We start from the raw sequence: 26674 nt of genomic DNA, 5'->3' as shown, positions 1-26674 counted from the left end.
CACACCAGTATGAACCCTGTATAAGGGTGGGGCTGTCAGAGGTGGTCTCCACATATTGGCTATACTTATAGATGAGTTTCTTGCAGCAGTCATTTTACAAAGACTTAAGGAGCTGGATAATGTAGCCATAAAAGCGGGATATAAAATAAGTAAATAAATAACCCCGTAAAAGAATGATTTGATTGGCAAGGACATTTTTTTAAAATCTGGAAAAGACAGCACAGAAACAAAAAGCCAGGGTGCCTTAGTCCTACAAAGACTTATTCCAAGTCTTTGGACATAGACATAGGTTCCAGCCTGCACCACAGAGAAATAGTATCTTATTGACCTCAATACAATTAGCAATAGCTCAACAATGGAAAAAAGACTGAGATACCCCTGAACACATGGAAAAATAATATCTGGGATACAGCAATGTCTGAGCATCTTACCAGACAGAGGAGGGCAATTAAAGGCATAATGAATACAGACACCTTCCAAGAAATGTGGACCCATTTCTTTAACTATGTTAAAGGCCAAAATCAAGACCTTGTTATACCAACCGCTCAATATTCTCTGTGAAGGGGTTACATTAAGTAATATGTTTAAATGTTGAATGTGTAAGTTCATGTCTGGAGTCAATGGATAAAACAAACACCATTAGATGTACTGCTGGATAAGTGTTAAATGGTTCTTGTATTTTAAACAAATAAACAATTGGGGGGAGGAAAGTGAAGAAGAACAGTCAAGGCGATGAGAAGAACAAAGCACAGACTAGAATAAAACAAGATATAAGATTGGATCTTGGAAATACTAGCAGGGTAGAGTCCATGTTAATGTGCTTGTTTGTGGAGAAAAAGGAGGGAGATGGAAGTTACTTTCAAGGTTTAATATTTCTGAAACAAGGAAGGTCTCCAGTAGTGAAAGACTGGATCAACTGATAGCAAGTCAGTCCTACTTAGACCACTTTATTCCCCTAGTTCAATAAGACATGAGGAACCAAGAAGAGCCCAACGAAAACTAAAAGACAAAATAGCAAGCAATTCACATGTGAAACAGATGTGGAAAACCTAGTCTACTCTAAACCCATCTTTATGGTACAAAGTAACCATTTAATGGGCAAGGCTAGACTTCATCAATTTAGTATTCATCATCGTTAACAATGATTAATTCATTTGCTGTTCCGCGGTCATTACAGTAACACCCCAGATATTCTACAATTATTTTAGTCATTAGTGTGAGCCATTATTTCAAAGCATTAAGACAGTTTTAGTGAGAAAGCTCTTTCACTAAAGCTCTAATCTCCCCCCCCCCCGCCGCCACAATGTCTTGCTACCTTATCTGTAACTTTCTCTAATGTATGCCTTTCAGTGCTCACTGGTATGGTGTTTCCAAGTCTTCTGATGTCCTTTCCTTACATCAATGATTATAAAAGAGGGAAAATAATGATATCTGATGCTTCCCTAAAGGTTTGCCATGAATTTCTCAGTGTCTTAAGGTTTGAAAAAGACCACTTCCTGGTGCAACTAGACTTCTCTGCGACCCATCCCCTCTGCAGGGAGGTGGGACCGATTCGGATGGTCCGCCCCCGCCACTTAATGGATCCAAATGGTTTCCAGAGAGTGGTAGGGGATGCTTTATCCCATGTTGATGGCCTTTCAGCCGATTCCCTGGTGGCCCGCTGGAATGTGGAGTTAACCAGGGCTATTGACTGTTTGGCTCCGAAGCGCCCTCTCCGATTGCATGAAGCCCGGAGAGCCCCGTGGTTTTCCACAGATCTGAGGGCAATGAAACAATCGTTGAGACGGCTAGAGCGCCGGTGGCGGATAACTCATTCTGAATCTGACCGGGTTAGAGCTCAACGTCGAGCCTACCAAGTGGCGATAGCGACGGCGAAGAAGACTTTCTTCACCGCCTCTATTGCATCTGCAGAAAACAGCAGCAGGAGACTCTTTCAGGTGGTTCACAATTTAGCGGAACCACCTGTAACATCGGGGCCCAGTACGGGCCACATGTTCTCCTGCAATGATTTTGCAAATTTTTTTGCAGATAAAATCGCTCAGATTCGGGAAGAAGTAGACTCCACCGTGGGAGCAGGGCCGGGGCGGGAGAGTGCTAGAGTCCTGTCTGGTCAAGTTGTGTGGGATCAATTTCAATCTGTTACCTCCGAGGATGTGGACAGGCTGCTTGGACGAGTGAAGCCAACCACCCGTCTCCTGGATCCTTGCCCATCCTGGCTTATAAAAGCTAGCCGGGAAGGACTGGGCGATGGGCTTCGTGGGGTGGTGAATGCTTCCCTCCGTGAGGGAGCCTTCCCAGACCCGCTGAAAGAGGCGGTTATCAAACCGCTTCTTAAAAAACCATCTTTAGATGCGGCCACGATGGCCAATTATCGCCCAGTCTCAAACCTTCCATTCTTGGGCAAGGTGATTGAGCGAGTGGTTGCTGAACAACTCCAGGCACGCCTGGAAGAAGCGGACCATTTGGATCCCTTCCAGTCGGGATTCAGGCCTCATCATGGGACTGAAACTGCCTTGGTCGCACTGGTTGATGATCTCCGGCGGGCTAGGGACAAAGGTGAGAGCTGTTTCCTAGTTCTGCTGGATCTCTCAGCGGCGTTTGATACCATCGACCATGACATCCTTCTGGACCGTCTTGAGGGGCTGGGAGCGGGGGGCACTGTCATACAGTGGTTCCGCTCCTTCCTCCTGGGCCGTGTTCAGAAAGTGGTGGTGGGGGGTGAGTGTTCAGACCCCTGGCCGCTCACTTGTGGGGTGCCTCAGGGTTCTGTCCTCTCCCCCATGCTTTTCAACATCTACATGCAGCCGCTGGGAGGGATCATCAGGAGGTTTGGGCTGGGTGTTCATCAGTATGCAGATGATACCCAGCTCTACCTCTCTTTTAAATCAGAACCAGTGAAGGCGGTAAAGGTCCTGTGTGAGTGTCTGGAAGCGGTTGGAGGATGGATGGCGGCTAACAGATTGAGGTTGAATCCTGACAAGACAGAAGTACTGTTTTTGGGGGACAGGAGGCGGGCAGGTATGGAGGATTCCCTGGTCCTGAATGGGGTAACTGTGCCCCTGAAGGACCAGGTGCGCAGCCTGGGAGTCATTTTGGACTCACAGCTGTCCATGGAGGCACAGGTCAAATCTGTATCCAGGGCAGCTGTTTACCAGCTCCATCTGGTACGTAGGCTGAGACCCTATCTGCCTGCGGACTGTCTTGCCAGAGTGGTACATGCTCTGGTTATCTCCCGCTTGGACTACTGCAATGCGCTCTACGTGGGGCTACCTTTGAAGGTGACCCGGAAACTACAACTAATCCAGAATGCGGCAGCTAGACTGGTGACTGGGAGCGGCCGCCGAGACCATATAACACCGGTCTTGAAAGACCTACATTGGCTCCCAGTACGTTTCCGAGCACAATTCAAAGTGTTGGTGCTGACCTTTAAAGCCCTAAATGGCCTCGGTCCAGTATATCTGAAGGAGCGTCTCCTCCCCCATCGTTCTGCCCGGACACTGAGGTCCAGCTCCGAGGGCCTTCTGGCGGTTCCCTCCCTGCGAGAGGCCAAGTTGCAGGGAACCAGGCAGAGGGCCTTCTCGGTGGTGGCGCCCGCCCTGTGGAATGCCCTCCCACCGGATGTCAAGGCGATGGACAACTACCTGACATTCAGAAGACATCTGAAGGCAGCCCTGTTCAGGGAAGTTTTTAATATGTGACATTTTAGTGTATTTTTCATTTCTGTTGGAAGCCTCCCAGAGTGGCTGGGGAAACCCAGCCAGATGGGCGGGGTACAAATAATAAATTATTATTATTATTATTATTATTATTATTATTATTATTATTATTATAAACTAGGCTTCTTCATGCCTTCTGGATACCACAGAAAATACAATACAGTGGTACCTCGGGTTACATAAGCTTCAGGTTACAGACTCCGCTAACCCAGAAATAGTGCTTCATGTTAAGAACTTTGCTTCAGGATGAGAACAGAAATCGTGCTCCGGCGGTGCGGCAGCAGCAGGAGGCCCCATTAGCTAAAGTGGTTCTTCAGGTTAAGAACAGTTTCAGGTTAAGTACGGACCTCCGGAACAAATTAAATACTTAACCCGAGGTACCACTGTATTGTAAATTGAAAGACAGGTGCACAAGCTTTAACGACTTCAGGAAATAATCAAGGATACACTATTGTGTGTGCAGCCCAATCTTAGTTATGCTTACCTAGACACAAGTCCCACTGTGTTCAATGGAGCTTGTTTCCAAGTGCACAGGGTTGTAGTATTGGGTTGCAATCCAATACTTTTCCAGGACTAAGCCCCATTGACCTCAATAGGGCTTCTTTCTGAGTAGACATATAGATAATTATGCTGCATTTTGTCATCCTAAACAATTTTCTTGCAAGTAACTTCCATTAATCTATCTGGGATCACTTCCAAGAAAATAAAATTGCAATGCCTGTCTATGATCCTATGCCAAGTTAAATCATTTATGTGCCTCCATTACTAGTAACAGTAGTGAGCCAGTGTGTTGTCAGAATGTTGGACTATTCTCAGCCTAATCTACCTCACAGGGTTGTTGTGAGGATAAAATTAAGAGGAGGAGTATTGTTCCATCTTGAGCTCATTGGAAGAAAGGTAGGATATAAACATAAAATATATACTATTTATCTATCCATATATGTATTACTGCTGCTACGACTACCACTTTATACCACTTACATGTCAAAATGGCTTCTAAGTTGTTTACAAATATAAAACCTATTATAAAATATCCACACAAAATTAAAATACACATAAAAACATTTCCATCGAAACATTCAATATATCCATAATTAAAATATACAATAAACCAAGCCTGTTAAAAAGCATATCAAGTGAAAGAGTTAAAAGAATTAAACAATTAGGTCAGAAAGTTCAACTGCAAGGGAACACTTGTCAAAACAGGTATGTTTTCAAGAGGCAGCAGAACGCCAATATCAACTAGGCCCCTCATATTACAGTCATGGCAAAACTAGCCAGACTCCAATTGCTGATCTAATGCCCTTACTAGAGGAACTCCACAATTTTGAGATTTGGGAACTTCTTACCCATAGGGCCTCTGACACAAGCAGCAGCATCCACCCAAAGGAAAACACTCTGAAATCATATTCATTTCAATTGCTGAGCTGTATTTATGCTTGACTTCCCTATTATTATTATTATTATTATTATTATTATTATTATTATTTATTAAATTTGTATACTGCCCTTAATCCGAAGATCACAGGGCCTATTACAACACAAAAATACAAAATGAGAACAGAAAATACATAATAAAACAAAACAAACAAACAAACCAATAATCCCTCTCTGACAAAAAAATACATAAATTTAAAAGGCCATAGACTGTTACTCAGCCAAAGGCCTGGTCAGAGAACAACATTTTCGCCTGGCATCTAACGATATGTAAGCACTTCTGTTCTATACCACATGTGTCATTGGCTATTTCTGAAAAAAATGCTTTAAAAAATAGAATGAAATCAGCCAGCGTTAATCCTATGGAATTAGTCAGCACTAAGAGATGGTGTTTATTTTGTCACAGCTTGTGTTAAAAACTGCCACCTATGTAAAAAGTGCCATACAAAATGCTGTTTTTTAAAATCTGCCGTCATTGAATTTCATAAAACATGAACACTTATTTTCATGGTTTCAAATTCTCCAGGACATGTTACAATGCACCGATATAAGTTTATATAAATCTGACACAATGTTGTATTTTGCCAGAAGCTCCATCTTGCAAGATGCAATCTGTTTTATTTCAGAAACAAAGTTTGCAAATTTGGTGGTTCGAATACGAGTGTTCTGAAGACACAAATTCTGTAACAAAGAATAAATCTGTCTTGGGGGTTTCTATCACACACAGTTGTCAGTTTTCTTTCTGCTAGTAACTAATCTGCAATTAACCCCCCCTCCAATATATTTGATACAATACTTACAAATTATATTTTTATATACTAAGCACACATATTTCATAATGTAGCTTACAACATGAACTGAGAGATGATTCATGGGCAAAACAGCATGTTGTAAGAAAATTAATTGTTCAATCTGAAACTGGCATCTGTAGAAATCAGTGCACATACCTGCAGGATGTACTGTAAATACAGTTTTGCTTGCCTATTATATAAACATATAACCTGTATGAAGTCAATAGGAATAAATATTTGAAACCTAGAGTGAAGGAGCCGGGTTGACTAAACTAATTACTGGGTTACCTTCAGTGGAATTGCAACAGGGTGAACAGTGTCTGGTTTATTTAAATGCAATTTTCTATGACGATAGAAATAGTTGGGTGTGAAAATTGCCAAGTTTATGTGTTTTAGTAGCTATTTTAAGATTAATGACAGAAATTTTAGAGATCTAAATTCATAACCATACAGTCACAGTAGGCTAAAATACACCTGTCATTTCTTTTGGAAATATAAACTATACTATGAAGGCCTTCTTAAAACCTCTTAAAAGGTTTTATAGATGCCACTCTGAAATTAAAAATCAAAGACTTGAAACTTTTAAATCATGGCCACTGTTTTGTTCATAGAACAGGGCTTTCCCAGCTTGTTGTCATAGCCCCCCTCCCCCCAAAACAAGCTGATTGGGAGGGTCAAGGGAACGTTAGGATGGTGTTGGGTATGGTGCAGGGGCATACTGAAGATGAGTCCACAATGAAAGTGCCTTCCTGCTTCTTGCACTAGGCTTCTTTGGATGAAAGCAATTTATAATTCAGTTTGTAAGCTTATTTATCACAGAAAATTAATAAATAAAGGACATGAAAATATTTCAGTACAGTACTTCTAGAACACCACAGACATATGGGAAACAGGAGTGATGTAGACATCTGTCCCAGATGTCTTTATTCAACAACTTATTTCTCATGCCTCCATACCCAGGTACCATCACAAATAGGAATGGAGAAATTTTTGATTTCCCCTTTCAGTTTTCTGAATGAACAATATCAGAAAGAAACTTTGTAGGAAACTTTGTAACATATTGAAGTTGGAAGCTGATCTGCCCCTTTTGCTTATAGGTAGCAGCACCGAGCACAATTCCCTACCACAGTGATTACCTAACTAGTGTCTGTATATAATCTACTTTCATACAATGAGAATAATCACACCAACTTCAGCAAGAGTAGAATGTGTCACACACTGTTGTGGTCTACAATGTTGTATACTGGAACTTCCACTGTCAAGTATTTATGAACAGTGTCATAGAGTAAAAATAACAATGAAGTTGGTCATTCTAAGTGTGGCTTAGTATCAGACTAAGATTTACAAGATTCACATTCAAATAACCACTTATCCCTGAAACCCACAGGGTAAACCTTTGACTAGTTACTCGTCAGCTTTATCTACCTCATGAGGTTGTTGTGAAGATAAAAGGAAGAGAAGCCTTTTACACAGATATTTTGTTGGAAGAAAAGCAGGGTGTAAATGTAGTAAAGGTAAAAAGAAAAAAGAAAAGCAGGGTGTAAATGTAGTAAAGGTAAAAAATAAAATAAACATACAAGCTATCACCTTGTTTGAGGAAAAGATATATCCCTATTCAACAGAACTTGGAATTTAAATATCAACAGTACAGAATAAAATAAGAGTAGGTAAGAGAATGGACGAGAGAGACAGCAAGGGTTAGAAAGATGAATATGAAGTACAATGGCGCCATTTCAGCTGTGGAACTGAAAAAATGGCAAACTATACTTAACTCAGTTCTTCAGTTTCTGAGTAAATGAACTGCAAAACAGAACCTTTTTGTGCACCACCAGCAGAACACAGAATGCATGAGCAAATATAGTGAGGTGCACGTTGGGGTTTGGTCAGGGAGATAACTGATTTAGATTCCTGATCAGTGATTCCATGAAGCTCAATGAGTAATCTTTGAGCCGCACTGGTGATATTATGAAAATAAATGAGGTAAGAATAATTAATTAAAAAAAAACCTTTGCACATTTCTGCAAATTATATTACAGTGGAACCTCGGTTTCCGAACGTAATCCATTCCGGAAGACCATTCGAGTTCCAAAATAGTCAAAAACCGAAAACTCAATACAGAAGCCTCAAAACAGAAAAATTAATAGGAAAAACTCAATACGGAAGCTGCCTCAGAAGTTCATCTTCCAAGGCGCATTCAAAGACGGAAGCATTTACTTCCGGGTTTATGGCATTTGAGTTCTGAATCATTCGTCAATGGAGCCGTTTGAAAACTGAGGTTCCACAGTAGTGATATATATACATAGGTACCTGGGAGTAAAACCCACTGAACTTACTGGTATCTACTTCTCAATATATCTGGGACACAGGTGGTGCTGTGGTCTAAACCACAGAGCCTAGGGCTTGCCAATTGGAAGGTGGGCAGTTTGAATCCCCACGACGGGGTGAGCCCCTGTTGCTCTGTCCCAGCTCCTGCCAACCTAGCAGTTCAAAAGCACGTCAAAGTGCAAGTAGATAAATAGATACCGCTCCGGTGGGAAGGTAAATGGCGTTTCCGTGCGCTGCTCTGGTTTCGCCAGAAGCGGCTTAGTTATGCTGGCCACATGACCCGGAAAAACTGTCTGTGGACAAACGTCAGCTCCCTCGGCCAGTAAAGCGAGATGAGTGCCGCAACCCCAGAGTCATTTGCGACTGGACTTAACTGTCAGGGGTCCTTTACCTTTTACCTTTTGAGATCTGTGTCAGATTGCACTGTGAGAAGGTACAATAATGATTATCATGCACACTGCAATTGTAGAATGTTTTAAGCAAATCACATGCATTTAGGTATCTTCATAAATTAATCCAGAATTGTTATCCTTGCACTGCAGATATAGGGCTATGACTAAGATAGTTGCATGCCTGAGATCTAGTTAATTTATGGCTGAGAAAAATTTGAACAAGTGACTCCTTAGTTTGCAGTATGTTAAACAAGCTCTCATTGCACATCATGCCCAGTGGCTTTAAAACCAGGCTTAATCAATCTTAACCTTTTAATTGGCTTTTACAGTGCTTTATTGTCACATTTTAACTGGCTTTCACAATATTTTCAAGAATTCATATATTGTTAAAAACCAATTAAAAGATTACTGTAAAACATTCAAAGCAGTTTTAACTTGTGTAACCATTTTCAAAAAGTGGTAGTCATCAACACAAACAACAGCACAATAGAAAGCTTTCCCCTAGCTACAAGCAAGAGCTCATCTAGAAAAAAGGCTATGTATGTCTAGAACACAGGCAGTTCTATGCCATTTAAAATACAGAATAAAAGAAAAGTAGATTAAATGTTCTGTGCATTCCACTAATAGTTTTGAGTATATATTTTGAAAATGAATATATACTCAAAACTATTAGTGGAATGCACAGAATGTTTAAAGCAACCTTACTCACAAAAATAAAATGGAATACACTTTGTTAAAAACATTGCTTCCATGAAATAAGTACACCTATTTCAATAATTGTTTGGGAATCCATACAAAATGGGGCTAAAATGTTTTTCTACTTAAGAGTGAAATCACCTTCAATCTGACCTGGCTTGGTAAGATGGTCACATAACCATATCTTATTGGCTTTATAATGACATGGTATCATTAACTGCCAACTTAATTGCTGATTGATAGGTATCACTTCAGGAAGGAGCCTGTTAAATTACAACTTGCAGGTTAGGAAAAGAAGCAGGTACCAATAGGTGATAAAAACCCCACAAGAATGTCATGTAAGAATGGTTTGGGGAAAATATTCACCCTCACAAAAACTTATTTCTACCACAAATGTTTCAGTGAAACTCTTGTGGCACACCTCCCAAAACTGCTTTGCACAATTGCGGGGTCCTCTAGAACTGGGATGGGGTGCTGCTACAGGGGAGTCAGGGCAATTAGCAAAAATGGTCTTTTCTGCCCTTCCACCAGTGGGATCCTCTGATGGATCAAACACCTTCCATTAACATAAGGAGTCCTTCCATTCATGGAAGATACATGTAGGATCTAATCTTTACAGAGAAACAAAGGTTTTGCTTTTACAATAGCCTCATGTGTTGTTGAAACATACTGCAGTCATTGTAGGGATGTGTCCTCAGATAGATGACAAAGTCTGTGCCATCTGTCTATTCACAGAACCAAAATGCATGATTTGGTCATAATTCTTTCAACAAATTGCTAGTACTGCAATGCTGATATTACTGCCAATTCCCACATCTGTGTCATTTTATGTAGTATACTGTTATTTCAGTATACAATGCCCAACTTCTGAATTACTACATTAAGATTATATATGTAGACATGATTCTCATCCCATATTAAGGTATAATAAATTAAAGGGTTATATCTTAATGTGTAAAAATGCATTTTATAAGCATGTGCTTTAACTGAGGTAAATAATCACACACACAAATGAAATCTGTAACAAAATATTCAGTTTGCTTATCATTATTATTGTTGTCAGAGCAATAGGATTACTCAATTTTCTACAGCGAATGATGTGATTCTTTTTAGATGTAACCATGTGCAAACTATACCAGTAACAGCATTTGTCCTTTCTACTAGAACAAGTTCCTGGCAAGTACTGTAATAAAATGGACCAAAGCAAACACAGTGTTTCAAATTGAAAGCAAAGGTTTCGAGAGGAAATTATTCCTAGCATGAATTAAGCAACTGTGGTTATTGGGTGCAGATACTGAGACACATTATGAATGTTGCGATATAATGGCTGATCATAAGTTTTCATAGTATTCATGTCTGACAGCCTGTAAGAAAGGAAAGGAAACTAGCCTTCAGGGAATATTAAGACACCATGGTGTCATTATTACAAATTTTCCTGAAGTGATAAGAAACAGACCACTTGCAGACTGTGAAAGAGTTGAGGAAAAAGTAGTTTCAGACTGTAGTGAAAATGTATGTTTGAACATTCATTTGTGCCATTAACTCCCTGCATGTTAGGGTGAAGGGTAGTTTATAATTTGTATTCCTCGTATGCTACCTTTCCAAACAAATGATTTTCTTCCTGAATTTGGAAATGCTATAGTACATTACTGTTCCCTTGTCAACAAAACTTGGTAGCTGAATGAGGTGGGGTGGGTGACTGACAAAGCGCCTTTTCTTAGCATTTTAGGTCAAATTAACCATTGCTGGGAAACGATAGCAGAAAAGGACTACTGCCTCATGTCCTTTTTCTGAGCATCTGGCTGGCCACTGTGTGAAACTGGATGCGGGAGAAGATAGTTTTTTATCTCATCTAGCAGGGCTACGTTTTTGTTGTTATGAGAGCCTGTCACTCATGGCTAGAATATGCTTTTCATGCAAAAGGTTTCAAGTTTCATGTTTGACATGTTAGGAAAGTTAGCTAAGAATAATTTGAGACCAGTTCTGGTCACTTGTGTGGAAGAAATAACAAGATCATATAATGAGATATTAGCACTTTGGTTAGTAGCCCTAGGAAGAGTAGCTTCCCAAAAAGACACACAAAGGAAAATAAGCAATCACATGTTTACCATATATCTAGTGTTCCTTGTTAGCTTACAAAAATTATGGCTACATATGTGTGGAATATATAGTATGTCATTGAATCTTAATCTGGATAATATCTACAGCTAGAGTCTTCAACTGGAAGCATACTTCTCAAGCATCCTTCATTGTTATGAGCACCCCTCCACCTTTTTCAAATATTAGTAAATAAAGGAAACTGGCATAAAAACAGACTTGGCTAGCAACAAAGGGTTAGCTGACAGTCCTTAGATGACCAGCTGGCGAATGTGTGGATGTGCTGTATGTGCAGAACACACTCACAAATAATTTCATTTGGAAGAATCATGTTGCAGCTGCATATGGGTCTTGAAGTTTAGGCAGCACCTTTTACAAGTCAGCACAACTGAATATACTGCAGTGTGCATCATTCCCATTCAAAGAAGTTTATTTATGTAAATTATATCAAATGTATATTGGCTGGACATGAGAGCCCACTGGCAGGATAATATATTGTTGTGAGGGTGGTTTTTGGGGGTAGGCTATATGCCAGAGTCCCTTCTAATTCCCAGATCCAGTGAGGATTTGATAGTTGGAATAGCCAGACCACCTTCTTAGTAATGGACCTAAGTATGGGTCATTAGCAGGGCCATCTTAAGCATATGCGGCGCCAGGATGCAACTATCCGCCTGGCGTCTTCCCCCCAGGTTGCCCAGAGTTGTCAACCTTTTTTTAGGGAGCTCAGGAAAAGAAAACAATAAACATAAGGAGCCCTGGCGCAACAAACCAGCCCAAGGCGTCTGCATCGACGACTGAGCGAAGCCAGGAGCCTCGTGGTGTAAGCAGCGTGCGCTGGACGGGCCTCTCCATGGCCCTATGCCAATCCCAGGCGTGCAAGAGGGTGGAGCTAGCCGGCCGCCTCAGTGCCTCACTGGCTCGCCCACCCCCCAACTCATGGCGCAGAAGAGCCCACAGCAGAAGAGCCCACCATGGCGCTCTGACAGGTGGGCTCTTCCCCGGACTCCAACTCTTGGGCACCGGACTCTCGGCCTGGTGCCCCTGAGAGCCCGGCGCCCCGCACCCCTGGTGCATATGGTTAAGATGACCTTGGTCATTAGGGTAACAAAGGAAGTGGCTCTACACCAGAGGACAAATGGGTGCCCCTCCCTCAACACACTGGGAGTTAGGAGAAAATTGAGAGTTTTGGGGTGTTTGAACTGGGCTAAAGTCAGCAGACAGGCAGAGGCCTGAGATAGAAACAGCTCTCTGTAAATGGAAGGAGCCCATCCAGGGTCCAAGACACAGTAATTAATAAACAGTGTTCACATGTATAAAACTTGGCTCTTCTATGTCAGCAGCAACACACACGGGAGCAACTATAAAATGAAAGGTCTCCTCCACACACACGTACGCAGTAAGTAAAAGCCATGTTTTTATACATGTGAGTTCATTCTGCACTGAGGAATTGTTTTCCAAAATATAGCACAGGAAGCAGCCTAAGTTAGTAAAAACCAAAGGACAGTATAAAACTACATCGCTGCACACAGAGAACAACTTATATGAGTGCAACAGAACTCCACCTTCCTCTCCTTCCCTTGCATGCACCCCAAATCTGCTCTGGAGATTCCCTTAACCCACTGGAGCAGATTTCTGGATTGTATGTGAGGCACCAAGAAGGAGAGGGAGGGAAAGTTCCATTGCATTCACAGAAGTTGTTCCATGTAATGATTTAGTGAGTTAAAAGCCTATACGCTACCATTTTTGTTACTGAGGTAATTTATTTAAAATATTATTTACTTTAAGGACTTTTGGAATATTTGAACTAATTATTTTTGTGTAGAATTTTCAGAAAAGATTATTACATAGGACAAGATGCCGACCAGATCCTCCTGGTAGCTTTCCTAAGAATCCATCATGGATGTATAATCAAATTTCTCATGTGCATCCTTTTAGAACCCCCCCCCCGGGGGGGGGATATTATGTGGAAGAGGTCCTAGCGGAAGTAGTGGAGCATTTGCAGTAAACAAACTTTGTATTTTAACGGTCAAAGGGCAAGTATCAGATTCTGTAACCACATTTTCTAAGAAGATAAAATGCATGTAACCTTCCATATTTTCAACACTAGGTGCTGTACATCTCACACTTTCAGTACTGTATCTTGACAATGAGATCTCCATCCAATACATAAACCAATATTTTTAAAAGAATAAACTAATTCTAAGCAGTAACATTGACCAGCAAACAAGAAGCACACAGACAAATAAAAGTAAAAACATCATATAAATTTGGCTAGACTAATCAAAGCTGGAAACACACAGCTAGCAAGGCTGTGAATTGAGTTATAGGAAATACAGGGTTAAGGAAGATGAAAACCTTACGTATTAGAGAGTTCTTTGTTTCAGCCAGCTGCTGCCAGCCTGTCTGTCTGTCTTTCAAAGTCTCAGAAAGTTGTGTATGAAAATCTAAATAAAATAAAATACATAAGTTTTAGAACCAGCTCTTCATCAGCCTTCATTGTCACACAAGCATTTTTAGATGGCATGTTCAGCAGTCAGGATTTTGAGAATTGTTCACCTTCGCCACCCACCACACATCAGCAAAACATTTTGTGCAACTACATCTAATATCCCAAAAACATGCTGATAGAATTACTAGGTGTAATGTATATTAGTCCCCGTGGACTATACCATTCATGAACAAATTTTCAATGTGAATATTGTCTGTTTATATTAAGTCATAGATTTTGCCTTGAGTTACTTTACTTACAAATATTAATAAAGAATCAACATCATCTGGATTATTTTTGCAGAATGCAAATTAGACAGGAAACCAAGTAACTGAGAATAAACAGAATAAGCCTAATAACATGTTTCCAATTTATATCACTCTGTATTAGTTACAAAGGTAATTTCTCTGACTTTTTAGGAATCATTATGAAAGCATATTAAGAAGCATTTTGCAATGGAAGACATATATAAAAAAATCAAACAGGTCCTATTCAGATTAACCAAAACATTTTTCAATGCATCTATGAATATCAACACTAAACTCATTTTTAAAAATTAGTATAACCAAGCCTTTTTTGTGCCACTACTCACTGGTATGGAGTACTTCTCTTTTTTCTTAATAAAAAACCCACTATTATTTGGCATTTATAAGAGACCTAAGATGTTCTGGGTATGGTATAAAGATGGTTAAAAACAAGAAGACCCCATTTAACAGACACAAAAGGGAAAGAATAAGGAGAGAAGAGAAAGGCAGGTAAACTCAAGGAGAACAATTTTCCTGGGGTGGAGGTGGGGCTGATATGGCTCCAAACCAGGGGTCAATCACCCCCTGTGCACACATCCAGTTTTGTGAATCAGTAGAGGAAATGAAAGTTGCAGCACCTCTGGAATCAATTTTAAAAATTATCTGTGATACATTTGATGATAAGCTGTGCACAATGCAGAGCATTTCCATGGAAAAATGATGGGATGAGGTGGAAATTCACTAATATCAAAACACAGCCAGTTATTATTATTTAAGAATTAGACCAGGTGTCAGATCACCACACAAACGCTTCTTGTTCTTTTATAACTTTTTATTGCGTATTAACAAACCATCTTATAAACGGTTTTTATCTTTAGCTATTATGCCTCAGAGTTACTTATTTCAGATACCTTCTGAGCTCTGCTTCTCTGTGACCAGCCACTCTCAAAATGGCGAACACCCCGTTCCTTTCGCTTTCCCGCTCTTTTTTCTAACCTCCTCACTAGAGCTGGCTTGTATCTCCCCTCCTCCGAATCTGAAATAGTACTTAACCCTTGCCTTTCCTGTGAACATCCTGTCCTTCCCTGTTGTTCCTGTTGCTCTCTTCTATTAGATTCACTGCTCTCCTCCCCACCTTGGGGAAATCTTTCTCCCTCTGGGAAACTGGAAACTTCTAACTCTATCTCTTCCCTGACGCCAGGGTAGCCAATGGGATACCCATCAGCTGTTTCAGGCTATGGCTCCCTGTAGATCCAGGCAGCATGCCCAATGGCCAGGAATGATAGGAGTTGTGGTCCATAACATCTGGAAGACAACACGTTGGCTGTCCTGACCCACATTTGTATTCCCATGTTACAGATGAAGGAATTATATTTTGCAAAAATGACATACCCACGATACACTATATACTAAACACATGACCTGCCATTTAAAAGATCTCTGATATCTAGTTTCCTCTAATAATGAACTTGGGTGGCTGAATGTCCATTGCTTTCAAAGTGAAATGAGTTCAGCCGAAAGGTTGTAGTTTCTATATATTCAGCGATACCCTGGCAGATGGAGAACATTTGTCTAAAAGATGAAATATAAATATTTTAATAAATAAATCATAAATAAAATATAAGTTTGTAAATTAAAAGTAACAAAAAGTCCCCCCCAATAAGGACATTATGAATGTTGTTGTAGCAGTTGTGGGGAGAAGGAGAGGACAGGGGAGCAGGGATAAGGCAGAGTGAAGAAGTTGGCCTGCTGAAAGCCCTAAAAGCTTTATTTTGGAGAGGAGGACTAGGGTTGAGGAAGAATGCTCCAAAAAGCCTGAACAGCACAGCATAGCTTCTGTTAATGGCAGTCTGGAATCAGAGCAAGATCACTCCTTTTAGAAGCCGAGGGTACACTGCAACACTTGGTTGCAAGTCCCACTTGTCTAATGTGATGGACCTTGGGACTTCTCATAACAAATCAGTGATAATTTGTTACCAAATTAACCACATTACAATCAGTTGGATTTCTTAAGCCGATTTGACATAAAAATGTTATGCCATTCAATAGGTATCTAAAAGCTAGACCCATGTGTGATTTCAAAAGCAGGCTGCTAAGAGCTCTTATTGTACTGTACACAAAGAGAAGTTTGCTGTCTGTAAAAACTGATATGAAAGGTATGAGTGTTTCAAACCATGTCATTTTCAGGTGCTCTTGTCCAGGTCTAATCAGCTGAGCTTTCTGTCTGATGAGTAACTCTTGATTTTAAAGCACCAGAAAATATTGCAGATTTTCAAGGGCCCTTCATTGCAAGCAAAAAGCTATGAATAATACTAAGAAATATGTAGTCAAGTCAAAACTACTTAGAAATGCAGAACTCAGGATTTCTACTGAATGTTATCTACTAAAAATAGTTGATTTCATCATAACTAACCATGTAATAATTCAGAGAGCATTTTCTCATTTTAAAGTTGCCAGTGATCACCCAACATTAAATGAAGAGGAATATATCTTGTTATAGCTGGCATCATAGAAAGGAAATTAACTCCAAATATATATAATACTAGCTAATGAGGTCAAGCTCAGTGTTGGACACTCCTGGTATTCCAGCAGCTTCCAAGGATGTTGCTTTGTCACACTGGACATTAGGCTGGGTGATGTCAGGTTTTCAACATTGTGATGTATCACCAGCTAAACATCATGATCTGGCGATACACCTTGAGGTTGAAACAACAAACTGCATTGGCTCCAGCCCCGTGAGGTGAAACTGCCACCGTTCTCACCAAAGGAGCTGAGGAGGTTCACCCCAGCACCTCATGGGACTGGAGACGATGTGGTTGGTTCCCAGCACTGGGCACTGGGGAAGGAGGGAGTCCCTCTGTCTCCAGCACTCAGCCCTCTTCCTTGTGCTGCTCAGATGAGGAGAGTGAAGGTTGAGGAAGATACAGGGTTTAAGAAGCCTTATTGCAATGACCACGCTTTCCTGATGGGACTTCAAAGAGAGGTCCCCTCATCCCGGTCCTCTCAATCTGCTTCAGCAGCTCCTGCATTGTCCTCCATGGAATCCCATGACTCCACCCAACCACACGGCCCTCTCATCTCACAAGGCAACAGAAGTGCTCCTGCTGTCGCCTTGCCTTCTCCTCTTGTTCTCCCTCCCTCCCTCCTTCCCTCCCTTTCTCTCCAGCCCTGAGCTCAGCCCACCTTGTACGGTGAGTCATTGGGATGGCGCCAAAGGTGCAGGACTAGAAAAGTAAAGTTAAGAGCAGTTTCCTGATTCATTTAAAAACTATGTGGAGAGAATAGAGGGGCAGGGGAGGAAAGGTGAGCCCACCAAAGGCGAGTGTTCCCCAGGTAGCAGAGAGGGGAAAGTGCCTCGTATATTTGTTTGGTTTTTCTCTCACACACACTGTTGTATGAAGGAGAGGCATGCGAAATGGGCTGCTTCTGGGTTTGGGCTGGGGCTGTGCCGCTCATGTGTGTTTCTCTACCAGATAGTCATCGTGACTTCAGCCCAATCCAACACACTCCACTTTCTGTGTTCATAGGTTTTTCCCATCCCCTGTCCCCTCCTTCCAATTCTCTGGGCTAGAGTTCCATCATATTACCAGTTTTGAGGTAGGTGTTTTCTGTTCTGTCAGGAACAGAGCTAAAGCCTTTTGGGCGATTGTACATATGTAATTAGCATGCCAAAAGTGCATGCTCATGAAAGTAGAAAGTGCTTTTATTTATAGCACTTCTCTTAACATTTCAGACTGCTGTAAGTGTCCAAAACTTCTCTTAACATTTCAGACTGCTGTAAGTGTCCAAAACTGGTGTAAAGCTGCTCGTAGTAGCGTACACACACACACACACACACACACACACACATGTATTTGTGAATATTATGACATGGTTTGGGCTGCTATTGCAGGGGGTGAGCCCCATTTTTGTTTGTAGTGTCCAATGAAGAACTGCTATTAAAAATGTGATATTAACAATGTGTCACTTGTGTGAATTGCATATGAGTTCATGATTTTTGAAAAAAATAAATAAAAAGCTGGAAAGGAGAATGAGGATCCTTTTTCATTGGCTGTAGCCATTCATGAGGGATGCTAGGTCTTCCTGTCAATTATTTGAATTCAGTTCAACCAATTATGGCTGATCTGAGAGAAAGGCTTTGGGGAAGCCTGTATCCACTCATGTCTGCCTTCACAGCTGCACTGTGCCCTGCCCAAAGGTAAGATGGTAGAGCACATGCATGACCCTGCTATGGAATTATTGGTCGCTGTATTCGAGGCCAGCGATAAATTTGCTCGCTCGCAAACAAATTGGACCTGTCTAGGGGCTTTGCCTGCCTCATAGCAACTGTCACAATTTTATGGCTGAAAAACACACTGGATTGGATCCTTAGTCGAAACTGGAACATATTTTCAGGTTACCTTGGTAAATAGGTCCAGGGGGAAAGGTTCTGTCCAAGGGCCAGACAGGGGCTAACAGGCCTTAGAATTCCCCAAATGGCACCCTGGTGGGTTTGCACTTTTTGATTTTCATCATGGGGGGATCCTTTAACCCAGGATCAACCCTGGTAGAATGATCAACCAACAATTGGGCTGGTTGATTCAGGATGCATACCCAATGCCTGAGGCAAACCAACTGACATCCGTAATGAATAAAGTTGTGGCCATTTCTATCCAAACATGCTGACCTGTCTTATTGCTGCTTCAGTAAAGAGACAATGGAGTGTGCCTCTGAGACTGAAGTCAAAGTGCTGCATGAGCAGCACCGAATTGACCGCCCTGGGTTGCAGACCTGTGCAGTGTATATGAAGTTTCTGGAATGCCCAGATGACAAGACTCTATTGGTCCTGCTGATGTGGTCCAAAAAAGACAGAGCAATACGTTTGGCCAGCTAGGCTGCAGGAGTTGCTGGAAGGAGGTGTACAAGGCACTATCCAATTGTCTTAGGGACTCCACTCCAGATTTATGTAGGGTTTACTCCTTAGCCTTTTCCCCTAAGGCAGCAGAGGTTTAGCATCAATTTTCCTTCTCCTAGATGGGCTCTCTACCTTCCTAGGTTGCCTCTCACTTCCCTCTACAGCACATGCAGAAACTGCCTTCTTGACCGTTAGACTTATTATTGGCCTTGTCTGCTCAATCTGCCAGAGCCTGTATTTGCATGCACAGAAAGTCCCTATCTCACCAAGGTACCCACTGGCTACCCTCACTTTGTTTCGTCAGCCAGTCAAGGCCGTTCCCGAGGTGTGGCCGCTATCACATGCTGGCAGCTTCAAGGAGCCACAGGTGATAGTTGAATGCAAGGTAGGGACTAAAGGTAGACAAACTACCACAGAAGGATCACGACATAGATACTACCCCTCCTCAACACACCATACATCCCCATACCTGCACCACATCTGCAAGAACTGAATTGTTTAGTGCGGCAGCATCAACACTTTGGAACTCCCTGCCTACTGATATCAGGCAGGTGCCTTCACAGAATTCCTTTTGGTGCTATTTAGATAAGCCTACCTTACTTTCACATTAGATGTCCTCCCACAAGCAGCTCATCCACACAATATGCTTTGCAATGAGTCAGGAACAGAAGCAGAACCCTAGTCTAATCATAACAAGCTATCACCTTTAATCTTCCGTCCTCCCACAATCCACTAAATGACCTAATTTTAAATAACTGCTCTTTGGAACCAACAGTATTTAGGAAGTAGAATTATTTGTCTCTTTCCCCAGTACTGTGTGATGGTCACTTATTTTGAAATAAAATCCTGAAAGGTTTGCCACAAACAAACAAAAACAGTATTGCTGGTTAATTTCCAAGGACTCTGTGTTCAGTATTTGGAATATATATATAAAACAATTTCAAAAATTGGAGAGTTAATTTCTCTGAACACTCATACATGTAAGGATCTAAATATTTAGGGCACTGAATTTAAACGTGTAAAATAAATATTTTTATAGCTGCAATATGCCAGATTTACGGTTTACATAAAACTTTACTCCTGATCCTAGCAGCACTCCTTTTGGTACCATAAAATTAAGGATTACACAATATACTGTACATGAATCGTTAGAATGAAAATGTAATGCATGCCTATAATTCTTGCATTTCTTAACTATGTAGTGCATGGCAAAGTATTTCCTCTTTTAAACATAGATCATTGAAGCCAGATTTGATTCTTGAACATTAGTGTGTGCATTCTGCAAAACCCGAACCCTTGCATTCTTGTGACAGGAAATGTTATATGGTTGGTGCAACATGCTGTGTATAGAACTGTAGAATTATTCATCTGGTCCTGCAATGCAGGAATCACAGCTAAATAATCTCGGTCAGGTGGCCATCTGTTTAAAAACCTCCAGCGAAGGAGAATCCACCACCTTCTGAGGTAGTCTGTTCCACTGTTGAATGGCTCTTAGCATCAGAAAGTTCATAGTAGAACAAGACATTTGTCAAATGTTCCATGATGCTTTGTATCTCCTCCAAAGGTCTTTGGGCCTTAACACAAAATGCAATGCCCTCCATACTTAAGGCCCTGCACCCTCCCCCCACACAGTTGCCAAGGTGCTAAGCTGCTCTTAGCATGTAAAATGGTAGTACAAGAACAAATTATTAGTGTCTGGAACACAATTTGTGACTGAGTCACAAGGCTAAATGCAGAATCCAGGATAAGAAACACTAGATTTCAAGCTGACCTGGAGAACCGCAGAGCCTCAGGTCTCATTCCACCAAGAATGGCACAAGTGCAATTGAAGGCTTAAGCAGCCTGGAAGCGAAACAGTCTGCTCATCTACTTGGACCGTATCCTGCCCAAACCTGCCTGGATTCTCCTGAAGAAAAGGCTGCCCAAGAGCAATGCTCTTAGTTATGCACTTCTTTGGTGGCATACAATGCTTGTAGGAGCTTAGAATCATAGAGTTAGAAGGGACCCTGAGAATCATCTAGTCCAACCCCCTGCAATGTAGGAATACGTAGTTGTTCCATACAGAGATTGAACCTGCAACCTTGGCGTTATCAGCACAACACACTAACCAACTTATTTAATTTCAAAACAGCTTCCGTACTGGTTTGGGGACTGAAATAGCCTTGTGGAAGGTGAGAGAAACAGTGACCTGTTGTTTCTCCAACACCTCTCAGTAACTTTTAATAGTGTTGTGCACCACCCCAATCGCCAAGCGTTATGAGATTCCAAGGGTTCCAGGCACTTACACAGGGTTCAGTTTCCTCAGAATGACGCCAAGGGAGATTGTGCTGTCTATGGATATATGACTTATTTACATGTATATACAATCTGATCCTACAATGGAGGGTCTCACAGCACTAACACCTCAAGAGGGTCTTGCTTCTCCCATACTCACAGCCTTTGATTCAAACAGGGATCAGGCATGGCTCTGCCTCTCCCCTCTGCCCAGCCTACAGCTCTAGCTCACATAACTCAACTCTTTGTCTCTCTAACTAACAGACAGTTGAGGGAGGAAAAGCCCACTCATTTGTCCTCTGGCACTGAGCCACTTTCTTTGTTACTCTAACGACCCATACTTAGACAGCAACTACCTCACCAGAAAGCGAGCTGGCTATTCCAGGAATTGAATCTGTGTTACATCCAGGAATTAGAGGCAGCTCAGGCATACAGCCTGCCCACCTCTCAAAGTCACAATACCATGGTTTCCTTCTACGTTGCCTCCTGGGGTTCCAGAAAATAGTACCAGATGACCACTATTCTACACCAGGACATTTGTGCAATTGGATTCCTCAGGGTTACATTTTGGAAACTTGTATCAGAGCGGCCACAATGACTAACACGAACTGCTATAGATTGGCACTGTGCTTTGTGTGTGTGTGAACCTGTTCCCTCATGCCAATCCCTCAAAGCAGCCTAACTTTACTATCCCCAGAAAGGGAAACACATTTCTTCTCTCTGTGCCTGCACATGTGCAGTTTTCATGAGGGAAGTGACATGGGAGGAAATGTTAAGCTGTATGGTCCTGAGCATCTGGACAGTACATTTTTCTTCCTGTTTTGTGGGCAAATTGTCAAATAGTAGCAATGTCCAGCAAACAGGTGGAAAGAAAAGTCTTTGTAGGCCAATACCAATGTGACGTGGGTGGCGCTGTGGCTTAAACCACAAAGACTAGGGCTTGCCGATCAGAAGGTCGGTGGTTCGAATCCCCACAACAGGTTGAACTCCCATTGCTCGGTCCCTGCTCCTGCCAACCTAGCAGTTCGAAAGCAAGATGTGCAAGTAGATAAATAGGTACCGCTCCAGCGGGAAGGTAAACGGTGTTTCTGTGTGCTGCTCTGGTTCGCCATAAGCAGCTTAGTCATGCTGGCCACATGATCCGGAAGCTGTACACCGGCTCCCTCGGCCAATAAAGCGAGATGAGCGCCACAACCCCAGAGTCGGCCACGACTGGACCTAACGGTCAGGGGTCCCTTTACCCTTTACCAATGGACCTTATATTTTCTGCCCTCCTTTCTGAATAGTTTTAATAATGATGATGCCCAGTAAAACCTTGCATATTTTCTTAATATGCAAACTATACTCCTGCAATCTATATACAGTGGTACCTCGGGTTAAGAACTTAATTCGTTCTGGAGGTCCGTTCTTAACCTGAAACTGTTCTTAACCTGAGGTACCACTTTAGCTAACGGGGCCTCCTACTGCCGCCGCACCGTTGCTGCACAATTTCTGTTCTCATCCTGAAGCAAAGTTCTTAACCCGAGGTACTATTTCTGGGTTAGAGGAGTCTGTAACCTGAAGCGTCTGTAACCTGAAGCGTCTGTAACCCGAGGTACCACTGTAACAGTATACAGTTTTGTGTTGTAATTATTTTGTATATTTGTTCAGCGGCTGCATTTACAACACAAGGGAGAGAGATTTAATTGGCCTTGGTTTAGTTTGCCCTTTATAACTTGTATGTGTTTAGTGAAAACAGTAGTTTCCTTTTGTCCTTATCACTGACTACCTTGGGAGAATAGTTTCTAACAATTACAAAGCTTACAGATGAGGACAACAAACTGCTTCCCCATGGTGGCAGAAGCATCCATCTTTTTGATGTGAAACATCTAAAACAAGTTTCTCAAAACTAATTTTCTACTGTGTGTTTTCCAAGGCTCCAGTAATTCTTAACAAAGGTTTTGTTGCTGATACCCAAAGGAATGAAAAATGTAAATGTTGGAACACTTTTTTTTAATGTCATCTTTTGGGATACCTCTATGTGACTACTGCCTTTGACACACACATGGAGTGAGACCTAATTGCATTTAGGGTTCTCTCTAGCAGCTACACTCAGAATCAAACATTCTCATGAGGACTATTGTTCTAAATAATCTACTTATTAAGCTTTTATTCAGATTCTACACCATCTTTTTTTTATAAAAAAAATGATACTAATCTCAATGGGACATTGATGGATTTTGCAGTTTTCAGGAAGGATAGGGTACACTATGACCTGCAATCTCTAAACTATTCTTTAAGAGGAGGGCATTTTGTAAGCAAAGCCTTAAGGATGAACAATTTAATCTCCTACCCATCAGGTTTCATATTTATTTTATGTAATATGCCTCATCAATGAACCTTCACAAATTCATGCTTATGTTATATTCCTGCTCATCAACACATTGCAGGTCTTCCCCCCCCCCCATGGGTAGTCTCTGCCATCTTGGCGTCTTTCCAATCATCTCTGAAATGCTCATTTCCCCCTCACTCTTCAGTTCCAACAGCCTTTAATTCCATTGCTGCCACACTCAACTTCATAGTACATGAACCGCTCCATGGCATTTTCTTATAAAAAACCAACATGCTGGAATAACAACACTGGCTGTGCAGATGCACTGATGGAGCCAATTTAAAGGTCCCACATGTGTTTCAGAACAGCCCCAACTTCACCACTCCCTACCTTAGCTCCATCCAGGTAAGCTGCAGTGATGTTGTTGTCAGGAGGTAAATGCAACTCTGCTGCACCGTACAAACTGCTACTATAGAATGTGTGTTCCCAGGGATTACAGTCATCATAGCTGCTAGGAGGGCAGTGTAATCAAAGGGTAAAAGAAAAGTAATCTGTTGTTTATTAAATATTGAGACTGTACTTTTAGAATCTAAAAGTAACCTATATTAGTTATCTTTAGAATTATATGTGCTTACTTTTTCTCTACAATATTATTTCTGGAAACCAGTTATCAAACTCCTTCCAATCCCCAAAGCAGACAAAGCAGGATTTGAGAAACTCCTCATTGGGCTTAGATCAGGAAAAGTCAGGTTCAAATCCCAACACTGGCAAAAAACAACAACCATCGACCTTGAGCCTTAAATACCTTACACAGCTATTATAGCCGTGGAGGAAACCATGCCATTGTTCTCGCACACACAAAAACGAATTGAAGGAATCAGAATTTTTGAAATATAGAGCAAATTCATCTGTATTATAAAGGTATTGGAATATAAAACTCTGGCACAGTTTGGTACAAACCCTTTTTGTCTTACTCTGCTTCATTAAGTATGTGTCTCTCCCCACATCAAATTCAATAACTAAAACTAAAAATGATCTCATACTAATTCTACTCTAAATGAAATCTATCTCCACATGCAGACAGAGGCTATGAAGAAATGAAAACAACCTTTGAAGGTAACAAGACAGAAACAAAAACTCAAAGACAATAGAATATGAGCTGTTATGCCCCCCTCTGCTGCAGAAAGCCTGCTTCTTCATCTGATCTGATTATACAGTAAAAGAAAGGATTTGTCGTTTCTCTCTCACACACACCTATCATCTTTAAGTGATAGAATTACCTATTCTGTTGTGTTTTACACTATTATGTCCATTTTTACATTTTCTTTCTGATGAGTTGTTTGATCTTTTCTTGTCCTTGAAGCCAGAGAAGTAGTTATTGACTGTTCTTCTTGCCTGAACTGCATTCACCAAGCCAATTAAACTAAAAACAGCTTAGCTTTTCATATTTATATGATGCATTGTTAAAACGACTTGCAAATACCATCTTTCTGAAACACAGAATCCGGAATTATCTGTTCCTTTATATGCTAACCATAGAACCCCCACTTTTTTAAATTACAAATTTCTGTGTTTTAAGGCTCATTGTAGAACAGTCAATTTAATTATGATACACCCTACTGTAATGTGTTGCTCAGGCATTAACTTGCGCATTTGTTAGCTCATTATAACTCATTTGACACTTGTAAAAAAAACACCCTTATTTGTTCTCTTCCCAGGTTCCAATTCAGAAGTGTACATATTACAACATTACAAGGTAAGACTCTTGATCTATGTTTGCATCACTTCAAAACTGGAGCACTGACATTTATTTTTAGCCACATGGACATCCACACTTCCCTAAATTGTTGGTGCTTATTGTCCACATTAATATTTTATGCCATATATTTTGAAGTGTATTGCTGGCAAGGCTCTATAGCACGAAGCAATTTGTCACACACAACAGTAAAATGTAACAGTATAAAAAAATGGAGGGAAATAAAAAAGATTTGAACATTTTTGTGATTGCACATGTAGCTCCTAGGCATAAGCAAACACATTATATATTTTTGCATTTATATCTATATCTATATATTATCAGCATGCACAGTATTACTTACTGCATCACAGGAACTGATACCCATATAAAAAGGGACTCAAATATTTATCTTTGTATTAACCTCAGTGCAAAGTACAGTGTTATATTGGTTCTTGAATGTCACCGTTGATAAACGTTTCGTAACCCGAATGCCATAAACCTGGCGTAAACCCGAAGTGCTTCCGTTTTTGAATGTGCCTCAGAAGTCAAACTGCTTCCGCTGCGTATTTTTCAGTTTTCTCAACTGAATTTACAGACAGCCCTTTGCGCCTCAATTTCTGGACGTTTCAGAACTCGAACAGTCTTCCGAAACGAATTATGTTTGAGAACAAAGGTACCACTGTATGGCAGCAATGTGAGGATATAGGACACACTTTCTGTGTATCTCCAAAACATATTCCTCTGCTATGAGAACACAAACATCTCAGTGGCATATACTATTTTAGATAAAGGTACCACTAGTGGCAGCAATGTGAGGATATAGGACACACTTTCTGTGTATCTCCAAAACATATTCCTCTGCTATGAGAACACAAACATCTCAGTGGCATATACTATTTTAGATAAGTAGTTACAACTGCTCATAAAATACAAAGGAATAGTATCTCATACATTGTTTTTAAAGGTAACATTTTCTCTTTTCAATTAGTAGGAAAGTACATTTAGTTTTAAAATGTCTCCCTTCCATTTTCTGTACTTCATTATCAACAATCAGAAGTCAGGATGGGGGAAAAATTTGATTAAGGACACTTTTAAAGAAAAACCTGCCAAATTCGTACTTTCCAAAACAAGGTATGAATCGAAGCACAGCTATCCTTTGAAATTTGCACTTCTCTGATTTCTCCAATGCATTTTTTTCAGCCAGGTAATGTGCACAAAAGTGTATTTTATTAGTATCAAGCGTGCATAATAATACATATATTAGTGAATA

The 26674-nt window shown here is 41.0% G+C and overlaps 1 protein-coding gene across 20 annotated transcripts in view; it reads right to left on the bottom strand.

The window, feature by feature from the left end:
* The window catches only part of TENM2 (teneurin transmembrane protein 2), a 704879-nt gene that overhangs the window by 365399 nt on the left and 312806 nt on the right, over positions 1 to 26674 (bottom strand). For 18 of the 20 annotated variants that reach the window (XM_081899086.1, XM_081899100.1, XM_081899097.1 and 15 more), the window contains one exon: positions 13815 to 13898. In XM_081899086.1, coding sequence (XP_081755212.1) covers positions 13815 to 13898 — 84 coding nt within the window. Of the gene's footprint in view, positions 1 to 13814; positions 13899 to 16600; positions 16697 to 26674 lie in introns of those variants that run through there. The other 2 variants (XM_081899092.1, XM_081899098.1) reach the window with 2 other exon arrangements.

The sequence above is a fragment of the Podarcis melisellensis genome (genome assembly GCF_964234715.1).
Source record: "Podarcis melisellensis genome assembly, chromosome: 2".
NCBI lineage: Eukaryota > Metazoa > Chordata > Lepidosauria > Squamata > Lacertidae > Podarcis > Podarcis melisellensis.
Note: the sequence above shows the minus strand (reverse complement) of the source record. Positions and strands in the feature narration are given on the sequence as shown.